This window comes from Solea solea, chromosome 14, assembly GCF_958295425.1.
Source record: "Solea solea chromosome 14, fSolSol10.1, whole genome shotgun sequence".
NCBI lineage: Eukaryota > Metazoa > Chordata > Actinopteri > Pleuronectiformes > Soleidae > Solea > Solea solea.
Window position 1 is genome coordinate 15,132,603 of NC_081147.1, and position 13,583 is coordinate 15,146,185.

At 43.3% G+C, this 13,583-nt stretch overlaps 1 protein-coding gene across 2 annotated transcripts in view; it reads right to left on the reverse strand.

Moving 5' to 3' along the window:
* Positions 1-1,432: 1,432 nt before the first annotated feature.
* LOC131472478 (A disintegrin and metalloproteinase with thrombospondin motifs 2-like) overlaps positions 1,433-13,583 on the reverse strand; it is a 103,358-nt gene continuing 91,207 nt past the window's right edge. For both annotated transcript variants that reach the window (XM_058649721.1, XM_058649720.1), the window contains 12 exons: positions 12,893-13,038; positions 12,344-12,519; positions 10,819-10,952; positions 10,577-10,700; positions 10,132-10,212; positions 9,857-10,020; positions 9,607-9,763; positions 9,382-9,517; positions 9,011-9,218; positions 8,602-8,731; positions 7,736-7,822; positions 1,433-4,490 (listed from right to left, as the gene is read on the reverse strand). In XM_058649721.1, the coding sequence (XP_058505704.1) occupies positions 2,377-4,490; positions 7,736-7,822; positions 8,602-8,731; positions 9,011-9,218; positions 9,382-9,517; positions 9,607-9,763; positions 9,857-10,020; positions 10,132-10,212; positions 10,577-10,700; positions 10,819-10,952; positions 12,344-12,519; positions 12,893-13,038 (3,657 nt within the window). In that variant the 3' untranslated portion in view covers positions 1,433-2,376. The remainder of the gene's footprint in view (positions 4,491-7,735; positions 7,823-8,601; positions 8,732-9,010; positions 9,219-9,381; positions 9,518-9,606; positions 9,764-9,856; positions 10,021-10,131; positions 10,213-10,576; positions 10,701-10,818; positions 10,953-12,343; positions 12,520-12,892; positions 13,039-13,583) is intronic.

Sequence of the window (13,583 nt, forward strand, 5' to 3'; positions counted from 1 at the left end):
GCACAGACGTGACAGACTCTCAGGCACCACACTGATTGCATTCAGTGATTTAACAGCAGCTATTGAAGATATGATACAAACACAGGTTACAAATGGGTCCATTTGTTTAGTAGAGGCTGAAAAGTAAAACACGGTGTATGTGTATGCAACAACTCTTGCCTTGAATCTCTTGTTCTGTCACTTACAGTTTGAGTCTGTGATTGATTTGGGAGGATTCTTGTGTTTTATGATTCGTGTAGACAGAGCTGAACACTTTTAGTCAAAGGATGGATAAATGTTAAGGCTCTGATTGTTGAGCCTGCTTATTGATTTTTATCTCTGAGCAGCCAGAGGGTTTCTGAGAAACATCCTTCATATCATTTGAGAGGCAGAGAAAAAGGGGGACTTCTCCCAAGAAGCTTCTTGAAAAAATCGAATATATTATTAAGTGATACAAATACAATTATAATAATAATTAGTGAGTACAAAGCAGAAATAATAAATCAGGAGAGTTGTCATGATTTGCCTTAATGAGTAGTAAACAGTGAAAACCTTTAATATCATAAAACGTGTTTCCAATGAATCACAGGGGAGAATAAACGATCATCATCGTGATTTGGAGGCTTTAAAGGTTGACGTCACACTGCACTATGGGAAAGTAAGTGCGGTCATTTTCATTATAATTAATATAAGAAAGCAAAGATCACAACGCAAACGTGACACCGCTAGAAACGACCTATGAGTTCAGAATAAATCAACAAACGATTGACACCGAGGACAACAACGGGTGAAACCCACTGAATGAAATTCCTCACATCTCACACAAATCTCTGTGCGTTTGCACGTGGTGTGATGTGTGTCGTGTCGTCTCCCACGGGCAAAATGGTAACAAATAATTTGCTTGTTTGCTTGTTTGCAATTTGCTTTCATTCCAAGAATTTATGAGTAATCTAATGTTCTGATGCCTTTTCAGCAGTGTAACGAGAGTGGCGTGGTTACAGAGGCCGGCTTATGAAAAACAATGCAAAAGAAATACTAAAGACTCCAAACCCAAGAGTCTGGTGAATGAGAAGGAAAAACAATTAAGAGTTATTGTGTCTGCTTCCTTAGTTCCTTCTATCTATCTATCTATCTATCTATCTATCTATCAATCTATTTAGATTCTATTCTAGTTTATTACAAATGAGTCTTGTTGATGAGTTTTGTTTTTTAGTCACATTCCAAATACAGCTGTCCTCTCATCTATCTAACATGAACATATGAGCTGTGTCTCCCCCTACATGAAAGATATGGCACTACTCTTGTGTTGTGTATTTAAATTTAAATAAATGATTGTTTATGTGGTACAAAGTCTTGTGTCCGGGTTGACCAAATTCCTGCGTCCAAAGTGTCAAAGACATAATATCCACGGGTTGATGCGAAGAACAACAAGAAAAGCACACGACAATGGCAATTTGCAAAATTCCACAGGCGCTTAAACTTTAATAAATATTAAACATCACGTTCTTTTTCATATGTACATATATTGTACAGGAAGATCCTTTTGCAGTTGCTGCAAGTTAGAGACGAACCAGTAAAGAAACTTTTATAAAGAAATATACTGACCCTCGAAGCTTCCATGTGGATACAGTTGATACAAACAGGCTTACTTTACTTTTTTGTACATACATACATACATGAACACATGATGGAAAACTGACAAAATATATAATCGAAAATCCAGACAGCACCAGGTTTTTGGTAACGTCCCTCACCAGACTGCTCTGAAAAAGGAGTGTAAACTTCCCCAATGCAATTAAACCAAAATGAAACTAAAGTTCTGATTGTTTTGGTATGACCGTACTGATGTCAGGCCTACACAAGCTTCAGTTTGCAGTGTGTGCGTTTACTATTCAGATTACTGGCCACTTCACAAGGAAACATTTGCATTTTGTGCTACAGTAGCTGTTCATATGGGTCTGCTGCAGTCCTGGGCTGGAATATGAAATAACATACGAGATGGAGATTTGAAATCTAGGTTGTAGATTTTGTGCCAGTCCAGATAATGCCATTTTACAAACTGCATTCTATCTTATCTAAATCACCCATGGAGTGAATCCTCCAACAAGAGTCTAGGTAGCTTACAGGGATTAAAGCTTGGCTTAGTAAAGTGCTGGTCAAAAATGGAGGTTTCATTTCTCCTGGTTTCTCATCGTTGTGTTTAAAATCTGCATTCGTCTGTGCTCTAAACTGTCAACATTTGATCATGGTATTCTCTCTTTGCAGCAGGTCTAATAGTCATGACTGTGATCTGACAGAGTTTGTCTTTGCAGAAAGGCCTGATGAAAAGTTCTCAGAGGGGTTTGGAAAGAAAAAGTTAATCTCTATAAGAGAAGAGAAATGAGAAGGCTTGGTGTATCATGCAGCGTGGCCTCTCTTCATCCGAAGGAGAAAGTTTCGCTTCTCCTCCAGAAGCTCCTGAATGCGTTTGTTCTTGGTTCTCTCTCGGAGGTTGATCCGGCGCTTTGGGATCAGGTTGCTCTGAGAGATATCGCTGTCCGCAATGATCCTGTTGAGCAAAATGTCGATGGAGTTGTTGTCGCTGTTCTCCTCTGCTCTTCCCAGAGGTCCCGGAGTAGAGCCTGTGGTGGTTGTAACGGCTGGTCTTTCTGTCGTCTGTGCGGCGACGGGGTCTGGGGTCGCCGTGGCGACGCTCACAGGGATGTACTCGGACAGGTCAAGCCAGGGTGAGGAGGCAAGATCTACCATATCCTCATTGGCGATGGTCGGGATCACCATGGTGAGGCCGTCATCCAGCAAAATAGTGTCGCTGATGGCGGCCACATTACTGTAAGACACTGTATCGCCACTGAGGATTGTTCCACTGGTGACTGTGACATCACCACTGCTAGTCACTGTGACATCACCAGAGGACAACATGGTTCCACTGGTGACTGTGACATCACCAGAGGACAACACGGTTCCACTGGTGACTGTGACATCACCAGAGGACAACACGGTTCCACTGGGCACCGTGAGCTCAGACTTCATGGTACCAGTGGACGTTTGGAGACCATCAAATATGGCGGGCGTTACGGCCCCAGTGATGTCATGGTACCAGAGTGGAGTCTCCTCTGTAGCTGCTGTGCTGTTACTGATGAACGTGACATTCACTCTGGAAGTGGGAAAAGGCGATGGATTAAACACAATCGTGCTGGACGATATCGTTGAAGTAAAGTACTCGGTTGACGGTGCTTGACTTGAATATGGAGAGGGAGTTGGGGTGTAATGAGAAATTTCTTTCACTTTTTTTGGTGTTTTCTTTTTTGAATTTGTCTTTTTTACTTTGTCCTTATTCAGATTAACCTTGGTTTCTAAGGCCTTTTTGGGCCCTTGCTTTGGATTATTTTTGTTGGTTGGAAGCTTTGTCACTTTTGTCTTAGGCTGAATGCCTTTTTTGGGAGTTGACTTTTCTAGATGAATCTTTTTCAAAGTCTTTTTGGGTGTCACTTCTTCTGCAGGAGTCTTTTTTGGAGAAATATTTGATGGATTCTTTTTGGGAGTAGCCTTTTCTGGAGGAGTCTTTTTTGGAGGAGTATTTGATGGATGCTTCTTTTTGGGAGTAGCCTTTTCTGGAGGAGTCTTTTTGGGAGTAGCTTTTTCTGGAGGAGTCTTTTTTGGAGAAGTATTTGATGGAGGAGTCTTTTTTGGAGAAGTATTTGATGGAGGATTCTTTTTGGGAGTTGTTTTTGCTGGTGTGATCTTTTTTGGTGTTAACGTTTTCTTCTTTGGATTGATCTTTGCTGGGACATCTTTTCTTGTAGTATTTTTTGGTGCCAAATTCTTTTTTGGGTTGATCTTTGGTGGAATCACCTTTTTGGAGGTTTCCTTTGGAGGAATATTCTTTTTGGGCTTGGGTTTTATTGGGGCATCTGTTTTTGAGCTACATTCTGTTGGATTTGAGTTAGTTGAGCTGGTGGCTGCAGCGAACTTTGTGGTAGTTATCAAACCAGATGTTGTTAGACTATAGTACTCTGTGGTGCTCTGCAACTGTGTATCTGTACTTTTGTCCATGTCAGGAACAGGCAGAGGCTGTGGACGAGCAGTACTGGGAGAGGTGGTAGAAACCGAGGCGGTTGTTATGGAAAAGGTGACGGATGATAGATGGCTTGCGATCATGTCTGTGGTTGTGAATGAGGTTGGGGTAGAATGAGGAAGAGGAGAGCTGAAGGCAGGAGGGTGGGTGATGGTCCAGGGGCTGGTGGTAGAGGATGAAAGGGTGGTGATGACAGGCGTAGTGGGTTGAATGGTGGTGAAACCAGAGCTGACGGTACCAGTGGGTGGAGGAGCTCTGATGCTGGGTTGGATAGTGGTGACGTGGATGGATCTGGAGGTGGGGTTTGGTGGAGGCTCTGTGAGGGTGAATCTGCTGCAGGACTTGCAGCACATGCGTTGATAGTCCGGCAGAGAGCAGTGGTGCTTCAGCGACTCCATACGACAGAACATGGAGCGGTCTCCATGACAACGCTGGCCTGTAAAGGAGAGAATAGAGAGCTGAGACTGGGCGTAGCCAGTGGTAGACACTGTAGAGGTGTGTGTGTGTGTGATTATTGCATCTAGAGTGTTAAATGAGTATGAAACAACAAGCATACATAGAGTTTGAAGCTGGATCTTTAGCAGAGGATGCAGGGAGGAAGAAGAGGAAAAACCTGAAGAGCAGTCACAAGATTAGTCGAGAGCAACTGAAATAGAAAAAGAAGGGTTGCCAGTCTTGTGTTGCAAATATAGCTGTCCTTCAGGTGTGACTTTTACACCGACAACATCGCTTCTTCACTACTTTTGACTCCTCCTTGTTCATAAAGCTTTGGGTTGCCTTCAGGTGCCCATCGTTGTTTCAGTTAAATTTTCAACCTCTACCACCAACACCACTGATTTTCTGTCATGCCAATGAATAGCCATGTTCTCCAGGTAATATTTGACCCTGTGACAGATAATCAATGCATCTAGCCAGGGAACATGTCTAGTGAGAGAAAGATCACACTTTTTAAAACATTTTTATTGATACAACTTTGCTGTTGAGAATGACAGGAACTGAAACAATGAGATGTACGCCCCCCCGCATAATATATATAGATATATTCTTTTCTTAAGAAAAATAATTCAACTGTATCGAAAGTTACAAGTTCACAGTCACTTTGGTAAAACACTTCATTACTTGGAAATCAACCAGTCAATCTGTTTATCGATAGGAAAAAAAAAACAAAAAAAAAACAAACAAACCAAAACATGAAGTACATAAATGACATTTGCTGTTTAAATAAAATACATAATTTCCATGTTGATGTAAAAACTGGAATGGCACATTAAGTGTCATATGAAACATTTACAAAACATTAATAAAATTTCCCTGATAAATCAAAGTGCATATAGACGCAGTGCACGTAGTCCATCTGAATGTTTCTTCAACGTTTGCCAAACGTTAGCCAGCCCCACGCAGCAGGCCAGTGAAGCCACAAAACAGTTACCCATAGTATAGAATATTATAGAAGAAGATAACAGTCATGAACATTATTAAATACAGTCAACACCAATGTTATATACAGTATCGCACTGCTAGGTCTGGCTTGGTCTCATACAGTCCAACTCCAGCAGAAGGAAACCTTGGATAGCTCGCTACATAGTCACAACAGAAATATGTGATCACAATACAATGACAAGTCTGAAGTGTTTTTTTTTCTTTTCTTTTCTTTTCTTTTCTAGATGCCATGTGTGTCCATACCCTTGGCCCTTTGTAAACCCTTTCCAGTAGTCGGACATTTGGTCCAACATCACCTTGGTAGGTTTGATGGTTGGCGGGTGTGAGTTTGTTAAGTTGGTTTGAAGCTGCCTCTATTCCGAGTGAAACTTTGAATGAGTAAAGCCATCTCTTTCACAGATAAATGCCATTACATTCAATCCAAGATAAGGCATTGTTCATGTGATTAATGTTCATCAAACTAAAATGAGATCATCGGACGCTCTCAAATCAAAGTTTATGAGGTATTTCTGTATCTGATTGCGATGTGTAAAAGCCCAAATGATGAAGCACCCTTACACACACACACACACACACACACACACAGACACATAATCACAAAAATACTCTTTTTTTTTGTGGACAACGGACAAAGACGGCAAGTTCTCGTCAGTCACACGTTGATTTACTTACTCATCGGAGATTGCACATGAATGATCTGCTTCCATCAACATACACGGACAAACAGATGCACACACACATTCACACATTCACACACATGCATTCACACAGAGTGATGGGTGCAAATGCGCATGACAATACATGATCCTATCCTTAAAGAAAACAAGAAGAGACAGTAAACCACTGATCCATCTGAGATAATGGAGAGGCAACTAACTGACCAAGTCCTGCATAATATAGGTCTAACTCCTTCCCCCCGAAACACTTTACCTTTATTAAATATTCATCTGTATTCATGTAAAATCAATAAAAAAATACACATAACAGTCAAGGATCTAAGCGATCAATAGCAGTCCAAAGGTTTTAGGCAAATAAGCTACAGCTTATTCATGGTAAAACATTATTAATATTATTGTTACTCATATAGATTTAGATTTATAGGTATATATAAATACAAATATATCTATAGATGTATTTGTTTAAAGTCTGCAAGCACAAATAAGCTGCATTTATTGAACTTTAGTATAACAGTCAAAGAGAGGATGGCTGATGGTGAGGTGAAATGGGAAGCAACCTCAAGCGGTCAGACTACCCTGTTTTTTTGTGTTGTTTTTTTTTGTTTGTTTTTTTAAATTAGCCTTTACTTCAAGATTCTTCAAGTTCCCTCCCACCGAAATCAAAATGTTTGCCTATGTCACTTCCTGTCCCTGTGCTGAGTTCCTGTCAATCTGAGTATGGAACGTAGAATGAGAAACCGTTCTCATCCAATGGAACCAGGATGTCAGATGAGCACTTTAGCAAAGATGTCCTCATTGTGACAAGATCACATTCACAATAAAGCTTTCATATTTTTTTTTTTTATATATATTTTTTTTCTCTATATGTTTATTTATATACCTTTGATTTATTTTCACACCTGTTCCTCCCTGCAATGACAGTGCGCTGTAAAAAGAAAAGAAGCGCAGCTGCATCTCAGGAGTACGGTAACCCATGACAACACGCAGCTAGCTTGCGCAAACACGGCTGCCAAATGTGGAGGGGGGGGGTCCCCTCACACACAAATGGCTCTTTGACACATTTCAGAAGGTGTCACAGAAAAACCTGTTCACTTTGCCACTTGGAATCCTTTTTAACATCTAATATTTTGTTGATCTTTTGAGTTTTCAACTGGCCAGCGGTTACAACACAATGCTCCACAAAGGAGAGAAAGAGAGAGTGAGAGAGAGTGAGAGAGAGAGAGAGAGAAAGAGAGAGAGAGTGACAGAGCAAGAGAGAACCAACTAGCACACACAGGAGCCAGAGACCTCCCCTCAGTCAGAGCTGTCTCAGACAGAGAGAGAGCGAGAGAGACAACACCCCCCCCCCCCCCCCCCCCCACCACAAGAGAAGCAAAAGCTTTGCCGCTCGCTCACGGGCGTGGGCACAGGCACGGGGCGTGGAGGAGGGCGGGTCAGGGGGCCAGCCGGGGCCAACCCTGCAGAGACAGGAGGACAGAGATAGGCAGGGCCCAGCAGAGGACAGACATGCAGCTGCAGCTGCTGCTGTGGAGGCCAGACTGGGAACTATAGAGGGAGGTTTTACGTAAGGAGGTCTTCGGGAAGCTGGGGTTGGGGCGAGACAGCCACTGGATCAGGATGTTGCCGTTCTTGTTGAGGTCCGATGAGCCCTCTGTAGAGGAACAAGGAAAGAGAGTAAAGACGTTCTTAAAGTGACAGGGGAACTATTTGACATGTTCTTTTGGCAGGTAAACTGTGAGTGTGTATGTGTCCCTGTGATGGACTGACGATCTGTCCACGGTGTGGTAGAAGATGGACGGATGGATGGATGGTCTTTTGGTTTGATCACCTATCGATAACATATCATTTCTTCTTTTGGTGCTGATTCAAACACATTATGTAACTTTTAAAATCATCTCTCCATAGTGAGACAGTATCACATGTGGAGAGGTTTAAAAACACTGCTGGCTCCGTTTAAGCCTGGATGGACAGAAACGGAGACCTTTGAGAAGTGAATGCAGTTTCCCGCAGTCACTTCCACATCTCGACTATCACCTGAGAACAAATCATTGTTCTTTCTTTTCAACATAGTTATTTCCCTGCCAGTACTACTTCCTGAGACTAAGCAGACAACTAAAGAGGAGCAAGGAACACTTCCTGTTCACACTGGCATGCACATGGTATGAATGGTTAAAAAACAACAACCTTCTAAGGTGTTAGCATGGATGCATATTTCAGAGCCAAAACACTCGTCTGGAAACACTGTCTTCAAATAAAACTTGTGTGCAGAATCTCAATATTTAGACTCTCCTGCAGCCTGACATTACTAGTATCCGTGTGGTCAAGAGGTTACGGCCTTTCTGTACAATGAAATAAAATAATGTGCCTACTTCCACAGAGTATGATTTGTCATGGCAGGCTATGTGTGGGTGGAGGTTGGTCAGCACTCACTGGGACATGGATCCAAGCGACAGACTCTGATGGTGTCTGGCTTACTGTCCAGACAGAGGCCGATGGTGTTGTCCCTGGTGTGGCACAGAGCCTGTCTCTGCTGGGTCCCATTGCCACATGTCACTGAGCACTGGAAATGAAGAAGATTCACACAAACACGTTGTGAATAACTCTCCTGGTAAATGTGGCTACTGTGCTTTACTGGAAGTAGAGAGAGGTGAGATATCAAATGATCTGTTGCACAGATGCTTGTCAAAGCTGCCAAGGATACAATTCTGAGGAAGTCTTGAGATATTTAAAACACTGAATATTGGACGAAACCGACACAAGTTGGGCTTGAATACAAACAAAATATCACCGCAGTCAGAGCCAAGAAAAAAAAACTCTTTTCAAATGTTCACTTCCCCACCTGCGACCAGGGGCCGACTCTCCACTGGGTGGGACACGGATGTCTGTTGCAGGACCTGCGAGACTCGGGCCGGTCATCGTTGCAGTGTTTGTTGTGGATGGGGCGGGTGGAGTTGTCATCCGAAGGCTGGACACAGCTGACCGAGCGGATCTGCAAGCCCGTCTTTCCACATGGTTTGCTGCAGTTCTGCCACTCCCCTGTCACCCAGCTGCAGAACATCACAGAGGAGAGACAGGTGGATTTCTGAGGGCTGAGGTGAACATCGGCAGTCGGAGGATAACGGGCTGACTTAATGCTAATGAAGGCACCAATTATCTGTATGTCACTGTTTTCAAATTCCTCTGTTAGACTTTTATACTAGAAATGCGTACATGGGTGGAGGGCAGGGCTTCTGGTTGCAGTCTCTGGTGTCTCCTCTCGGCTTCATGTTGGACTTGTTACAGAAGCTCTTGTGGACCATCTTGCTGTCAACTTTCCTTCTGCAACCATAACGCAGGTACTGCTTCCCTACAACAGGGAGAGAAAGAATCTTTCAACACATAAACGTATACACACAAAACGGTTTCAGAGAAGTGTTCAACTAGCGCTTACTGTACCTCCACCACAGAGCTTGGAGCAGTAGGACCATCTTTTTGGGGCCCACTCGTAGGCACTGTCTTCTACCAGCATGTTGTTCTGAATGGGGGAGTCACTGTCCATGTTCATCATGTACTTATAAGACAAATTCACGTCCTCGTCTCCATGCAACTTCATCTGTCAACGGAGAGCGATCGTCATTAAATGACTCGTTCCACATTTACGAGTGTAACTGAGCTCAAATTCGGCGAAATGTGGTCATTTATTCACCATGACAAGAATCCCATGTCTGAGAGGGCCAGTTGTCTGAAGGGTCTCTTTGTCATCGTCGTTCTCATATTCCCACTCCACGCCCTTTTCGATGACCGAGTGGGATTCTGGGTATTCATTTTCGCCGTTTAAAAATAACAGTCCCGATGCCACGTTCTTCACAGCTGCAGAGGTGTGACAAATATGTGTGGAGGTTTGCATAGTTTACCTCGAACGACGCACAGAGTCAAGGGTGCAGACGTTCACATGTAACGTAGTGTAAAGTGTCCCCTTACCTAAAATGTGTGAAGTCGCTTTCAGCTCCTGGATCAGCAGGTGTCTCGCTCCTCTTGGGATTTCGAGCATTTTGAGGAAGCCTGTAAATGAAAGACACATGAAAGAGTCCGTACTCACCTCAACAAGCATGCCAGCCCACTTACCCAGTAGTTGTGATCTTCACAAAGATTTATCATCTTGTGCTCTAATGCAAGTCTGTAATCTGAGCACGGGCAGTGCTTGTACTCACATGGAAACACTTACATTTGAACCCAAGTGGGGGTTTGGACATTGTTTTGATATGTCCTCTAGAGGGCGATGTTTAGCTAAACATGAGTAAACAATGAAGCCTGTTGACAATGAGCACAGTGTTGCTCACCAGCACAATTAACAGTTGCAGAGAAACCGTGTCCAGCCTGATAATTGTGTGTGTGTGTGTGTGTGTGTGTGTGTGTGTGTGTTCACCTTGTTTCTTGGCTGTACGTGTGATAGTGTCTTTGAAGGTTTTGCAGCTGGAGTTGTCGCCGCCACACACGCCGCACTTGTCCTCCTGCTTCGAGGAGCCGACCACATTGTCACAGCCCACTCTCTGTTCACGAGAAAACGGGGGGGGGGGGATTAAAAACGATACAGAACTTCTGAACGCACACACACACACACACACACACACAAATCTCTTTCTCTCATACAGTACACACACTTATTACCTCACACTCTCCACGCACACACACACTGTACGGGTCCTTGTATGAGCAGCGTGTGCCGTCCAAGACGTTCCTCTGCATGAAGACCACATCTCGAGTGTCCTTGGTTTGGCAGTGCAGGTGGCAGCGTTTGTTAGCTGGCAAACAAATAGACATTACTCCAATAAATAACATGACATTCATGATTGACTCATTTTACTATTTTTCCCGGTTCTGAATGAACTCTCCACGCGTCTCCTCCGTGTCGCGTTGTCTTATTGTGTTTGTCTGTGTGAGTCATACTACAACTACATGAGGCTCTAGAGACAAAATCTGGCAGTTCATCCCAGTGAGAGTAAATACTTGTACTTCATCACGTTTACTACAGATGGACATAATTCAGAGACCTTGTTTTATTGCAGTTTTGCACTAACAAACAGGCAGCAGAGGTGCAGTATAATGTTGAAGAACACATTTCTGTCAGGCTAAAACTGAGAATGCAGAAACACAATCCATTACTCTCCTTATCATTGTTGTAATTGTAGCATATTCAAGCTAAATAGGCTCGGCTAATAAAATAATCAGCTAATTTGCAGGTATTTAAATAAAAAAAAAACAACTACAAACAGTGGACAATTTCATGGTTGCACAAAGTGACAGATGAATATCTTTAAGGGTTAAAAAACATCAACCGTGATCAAACAGTGCTAAACAAATGCTCCCATTTCACACAGAGTCTAAGTAGACACTCTTCTCACTCTTCCTGAACTCAGGAGATGACAGACCACAAATGGAATTCAATTTCACCTCCCTGTTCACTTTTTCTCTCTCACACACCGACATACACATCTGTGCTCTCCCTCTCCCGCACACACACACACACACACACACACACACACACACACACACACAGGGTAACAAACTCCAAATCTCAAAGATCTGAGAAATATTTGGAACACACAAAAATGATGTCTGTTGGGTTCGTTCATTCATTCATTCATTCATCGTCCACCGCTTCATCCTCCCCACAGGAGGTTTGCGGGGCCTGTTGGGTTCAGGTCAAGCTAAATGTTATCCCATTGGTAATCTGATAGTTTATCAACTGTTAGCAGCTACATGGAGTAAAAGGTGGAGGGAGGGGGGGGCGGTGTTGAGGTTCAAATGACATCAGCAAATGGGTGGAAAGGGAGAAGACACCAAGTTCAAAGATTGTTTTCAAAGAGGATTTTCAAAGGCATGGCGTGTTTTTATGGGAGGGCGTCGACATACCTCACAGCTGTACTCGGGCTCAGCAGGACAGCCAGATGTTAATGACCAGAACTGAACACAGCCTATATATAAAAACCTCGAAAACCAAAACACATCCAAGAATGATGTGTTTGCTTTGCCCTTCTTTTTTTTTAAACTTTTATCCATACAACTGCTCCAGTGTGGGATCTATTGTGGTCATTCACAGGTCGGTGTGCGTCTGCTTTGACAGCATCGTTCTATGCCCTGCATTTCTTCACCATAACTCCTCCCCCTGTTCCGTATGTGGGTGCATACTCACAGTCGGGGTGTTCATAAGGCAGCCAGTGGTGCTTGTTGCTGTGGAGTTCAAAGCGAGGGTCTGCAGCGTGGCATTGCTCCTCTCGCAGGTCGCTGTAGAGATCCTCACATTCATTGGAGTTGCATATCTGAAACTGGTAAGTCGCCCCTATACAGGTACGGCCCCCGTTGGCTGGTCTGTGAAAGCGGCAGAGCGGGCAACACACCCAACACGTTTACATGTGTCTAAAATTATGTTTTATTCCAATTATTAAAAGGAATACTTCACCAATTTGCATCTAGCTTTGTATTACTAGAATATGGGTAGTATTTTTGTATCTTCCCAACCTCAGTTTCCCCGGGGGTTGAGAAGTATCTTCAATCTTTTCTTTGTGACATGCACAATTTTTCAAAAATACTAGCCCTATTCTAGTAATACAAAGCTTAATGCACATCAGTGAAGTATTCCTTTAATTTAAAACAGAAAGATAACACATGTAACATGGAAAAGGAATTCAATCAAGAGTGAGTTTTACATGATGAAGCCCAGATAGGAAACATGATCTCCTACCTTGGATTGTCACAGTCACGTGTGCGAAACTGTACTCCTCCCCCACATGTGCGGGAGCACTGGCCGAACTCACTCCAAGAACCCCAGTTTCCATCTTGCTTTATGATGTCAGGGGTCAACCAGATGCAGTGACCTTTAAAGCAGTGCTGCAGAAGGTCAAGAACAAATGACAGACGTTGTTTCAGGGTGGGGAGGGGGGGGGGGGGGGTCATCAAATGATCCGACATACTATATGCGACACGCCCTGCTCAGACCTGATATTAACATCTGTCCTTGGGGAACAGTTTGCATGCGGACAGTGCTAAGTACGGCTGTGTGCACCTGGCATTAAAATCCTCCCGTGACCACATGTGGTCGGACCTGGCCTCGCCACGCCCTTTACTCAAATACACACTAATGTCCTGACTGTTGGAGACAACGAGAACTGAGGGATGTTTTTAAATGTCAGCGTGCTTGTGTTTGCACCTGTGTGTGTGTGTGTGTGTGTGTGAGAGAAACATTTTTATCATTAGAAAACAATAAATCACATGGTGATCAGGGTTAATATTGTGGGGGGTGGCTGCAAATAAATGATTGTATAAGCGCTGATTAGTGTAATAAAACTACCGCTGTTCAGATGACACCAGCTGAGGAGACAGTCTCTAGGAGGACAGATTGTGTTCATGCACACTGTGGCCACATGTGTCCTCTA